General features: G+C 27.7%; 2 protein-coding genes across 6 annotated transcripts in view; both read left to right on the top strand.

The window, feature by feature from the left end:
• LOC103309968 (suppressor of tumorigenicity 14 protein homolog) overlaps window positions 1–1,852 on the top strand; it is a 25,495-nt gene extending 23,643 nt beyond the window's left edge. The window contains exon 7 of the mRNA XM_016806031.2: window positions 1,715–1,852. Within this exon, the coding sequence (XP_016661520.1) occupies window positions 1,715–1,753 (39 nt within the window). The 3' untranslated portion in view covers window positions 1,754–1,852. The remainder of the gene's footprint in view (window positions 1–1,714) is intronic.
• The window catches only part of LOC100574425, a 71,793-nt gene that overhangs the window by 65,227 nt on the left and 2,225 nt on the right, over window positions 1–4,341 (top strand). For 3 of the 5 annotated variants that reach the window (XM_029489203.1, XM_029489202.1, XM_029489205.1), the window contains 5 exons: window positions 2,116–2,292; window positions 2,401–2,613; window positions 2,869–3,036; window positions 3,097–3,230; window positions 3,305–3,547. In XM_029489203.1, the coding sequence (XP_029345063.1) occupies window positions 2,116–2,292; window positions 2,401–2,613; window positions 2,869–3,036; window positions 3,097–3,230; window positions 3,305–3,385 (773 nt within the window). In that variant the 3' untranslated portion in view covers window positions 3,386–3,547. The remainder of the gene's footprint in view (window positions 1–2,115; window positions 2,293–2,400; window positions 2,614–2,868; window positions 3,037–3,096; window positions 3,231–3,304; window positions 3,548–4,341) is intronic. The other 2 variants (XM_029489204.1, XM_016806030.2) reach the window with 1 other exon arrangement.

The raw sequence follows: 4,341 nt of genomic DNA, 5'->3' as shown, positions 1-4,341 counted from the left end.
TGCTAGACACCAAAAAAATAGCAGCGGCTATATGATTTTTTTACGGGATTTCGATTTTCCTGCGGCGTGTTGAAAATACATTAAGATTTTGTCAGTTGCGATGCGACCTGGCCTGCTCGATCTACCGCGTTGAACCACAATGGTCCTAACTTTATCACTATTCCTTATCACCAGACATCCACATCGCCCATACACCTTGATTGAGACTGACGACCGGACCACGAGACCACTGCGGCTTCCGACTTCGCTAACACTCCTCGCCAACTCGGTGGGGTTTGGGGGGTCTCCCTCAACGACGCTCGGAGAGCTAGTATTATATAAAGTCAGAACATTGCTTTTATTTACAAAACACGTTTCTTACAACTTAAAAAAAACAGAACTAAGTAATATGTTATAACAACTGTGTCGGCATTAATACAACTACAACTGAGTGTGTACATAAGTAGAGAAAAACAAGAGAGTGTGTGGTTAGGTACAATTGTACTACCTTAACAAAATAATAATAATAATAATAATAATAATAATAATAATGATAATACATTATATCACATCAATAGATGAATTAGAAACAATATTGAATACTGATAAAAACGACAATTTTACGACACTTACAATAAATTATAAAATTAAATTAAATATTACTACTGACTATGAACATAGTTATAATATTAATGATTTAAAAATTCCATTCTTTAAAACAGAAAATCAACAGACATATTCCTCAATTTTTTATACACAAGGTTTTATTAAAAATTTAAACGGTAAATTTATAAGTTATTCAATTTCTTTTTAAAACATTTTGCAATTTAATATGTTATTTTGATTCATACAATTCAAGGAATATGTCAAAATGAAACAATTCATGTGGGGTTTCTGTTAAAGTATTACCAAAGTCTGGCTATAAAATAATTAATAAAACATGTGAACGCAGAATCATTTTTTTTATGTTTTTAAGTAATCTTAGAGTAAAATCACCTATAACAAAAAAGATAAAGTGTAATATTTTTGAGGGATTGACATAATGATTATTTATTTTATTGTTATTTGACTTTGTATTCGACTTTCAAAATAAACAAAAAAAAAAGTTGCTCATTATATGATGTTTGAACTGTTTTGAGAAAATATTTAGACAAATCGATATGACTTTTCCTCAAAAATATTATTCTCTATCATTTTTGTAATGAGTGATTTCACTCTAAGATTACTTAAAAACATAGATAAAATGATTCTGCTTAAATGCGTTTGTTTATGTGGTGCGTGGGCCAGAGAGAGAAAACAAAATATGGTGTGCTGACATCCTCTTAATATTAATGTGTTTTTTTTGTAAAATGCTTATGAATAAATTCCTACCTATGTTCATATATTTGAAAAAATATATATCTATTGGGCATTTTACCCCATGCTGTGAGTAAGGTGGGACAAATCCCGTTTTTTTTGCATAATTTATTTGATTTCTATAATATTTTTTAAATATTTTAATGTGAACAATTATAAAACTAAGGGAGTTTAACTTATAAATGGTGCGTAAATTAAGAATTTTTAGAAAATTCAACATACTACAACGCTTTAAACATTGGGTGTCTCGTCTTGCCCCGTGTTCCCCTACACCTATGCACCCAAACAAAATATAAATAAAATATTTATACCTATTACCTAACAATATAAATATGACTATTTTGAGTCTTGTATATAAAAGAATACATTTTTTTTTCAGAACAAGGAGCAGGTTTTGATAATACAGGAGCAGGCATAAGTTTTTTACACTCAAATTCTTATTTTTTAACCGGGGTATTGACTTTCATGGATGATCCCAAAGACGGTATATTTTCAGGTTTTACAGACCTAAAATATTATGTTCAATGGATTCGTGGAATCTTAAACAAACATGTGCGTAAATACATTTGTTTATTGATACCTATCAATTTTAACTGTTAATACTTATATTGAATTGGTTTGGTTTTTAAATCAACTCTTCTGCTTCAAAACTTGAATTCCTACTTTATAAAGAATATATATTTTTAGCGACACTAATTAAAAAAATTAAATAATAATAATTCAATAACATTATGGTTTGACAGTTCATTGAGAATTCATGCGTTTTGCCAATTGTCGAAGGAGTTCTATATTCTTATGAAGGTTCTAATGAAATTTTATCTCATGGGACATTAATTAATCATCACCGTACTATTATTGAGAAGTGTGAACTTGGATATCATATGGCTTATCCTATAGGTATTAGATTTTGTCAGGGAAAAGGAAAATGGCTGTCGAATACTGAGAAATTGTGTTTCAGTAAGTTTTGTAAAGTCATTCGAATGTCGTAATAGTTACTTAATTATTAATATAATATACAAGTATAAAGTATGGTTATAATTGATTATAATTCATTTACTTTTATAGAAATGTGTCCACCTCTAATATCAGATAGTTTAGATATTAAATGTAGTCATAATGGTAAGTATGCTAATTGCTCAAATTTATCGATACCCGATACAATAGCAACAGCATCATGCAAGCCAACATTTACTGCACCGAATGGACAAGAGATTACACTTGAATTGCTTTGTCAGTCTAATGGACTGTGGAATAAACAACTGTATAGATGCCATCCATGTAATTTTATTTTTATCGTATAAACATAAGTCTCTAATTTATATGTATATATATTAGTCATTTACATAACTTTTACTGTACCTACCTATATAAATACTATTTCGTAATACCTACTTTGTTATTACTTATTAAGGAAGATCAAAGTTTATACACAACCATTTAATTTACATTTTTAAATTGTCATTATTATGTTTATTCCATAAGTACTTAGTAATTATTACCATATATTATATTTATATTCAAATATTATATTAGATTGCGGTAGAGTGTATGTCAAAAACCACGCATTGATCGACAATGGTGATAAAGCACTTGTTGGAACGGCACCATGGAATGTTGGAATATATCAATTAAATAAAACAGATTATAATTATGACATGATATGTGGAGGATCAATTATTTCTCAAAATTTAATCATTTCTGGTAAAACCTTTGTACAATGTATTTAAAAAAGAACGAATATTAAATATATATTATTTTCAGCGGCTCATTGTTTTTGGCAAAATGCTATGTTATCTAAGAATATATCAGTAACGGATGGTCTATACAAAATTGCTGTTGGGAAATATGATAGAAATTTTACAATAATTGACAGTGAATTTACTCAAATAAAAAATGTAAGTTAGTTATTAATAATTCAATAGTCTAAAAACAATTCGTAGATACGATATAAATTAAAACAATTATACAGGTGGAAATGATTCACCTGAAAGAAGGTTACTATGGATCTTCTGGGTTTCATGCTGAAGATATAGCTATTATTGTGTTATAAGACAGAGTTTCTTTTAGTAATGGTTTTTCACCTATTTGTATCGATTGGAATGGTAACTACAATGTAGTCAATGGAGATCAAGGAAAGGTTGGTTCGTAGTTGTATGTTACAATACGTAACTAAAAAATGTAGGCATGTGGATACCGCTCTGCTGTACAGTAGGTAAGAAGTGGTTCACTGCTATGGTTTGCGTTAAATTTAAATTTAGTCAGTTAATCAAAGCTGGGCAAGTTAATAATTTTTTTATAACTCAGTTAAGTTAAGTTAATATGCGCCAATAAGAAAAAGTTAAAAGTTAAAAGTTAATTTAACCATAGGTTAACTCAGTTCAGTTAAAAGTTAATACACACTTTTTGTTAACATTTTATTTAGTTAAAAAAAGTTAATTTGCTTATACGCTAGTGTACTTAATTTTTTTCCAATCCAAAACTAAATACTAGACTATAATATCGTTTATACTTTATACAGTAACTCCATATAAGTTAGATTCGAATGATATAAATGTTTAACTTTAAACAATTCATGGTAAATATTTTTTGACATGAAAACGAAATTGATTGAAATAATGAATTATAATTAAATTAAAAACAAAATAAATTATCTTCATTTATTTTTGAAATGAAAAATTAATTCGTTAATTTCATGTTAATCAAAAAAGATATTTAGTAATTTAACAGGTAAGTTACTTAGAAGCCAAAAGTAACTTGTTACGAAGTTAAAAAGTTAAAACTAAACTAACTTTTTAACTTAACTTTAACTTTTTAACTCGTTAATTCCCAGCCTTGAGGTTTTCCACCTATGTTTCAACGAAAAAAAAATACTGCAACAGACTTGATGCTAAACATAATATTATAATACAGCTTTCATCAAAGCTTAATAAAATATTAAACAAGATAGTTAAAGAATATTTTAATTGTAACTATAAAATATAAAAATATTTTAAAAAAATTTGTATG

Source organism: Acyrthosiphon pisum, chromosome A2, assembly GCF_005508785.2.
Source record: "Acyrthosiphon pisum isolate AL4f chromosome A2, pea_aphid_22Mar2018_4r6ur, whole genome shotgun sequence".
NCBI classification, from domain to species: domain Eukaryota; kingdom Metazoa; phylum Arthropoda; class Insecta; order Hemiptera; family Aphididae; genus Acyrthosiphon; species Acyrthosiphon pisum.
This window is presented reverse-complemented; position numbering and strand designations above follow the sequence as displayed.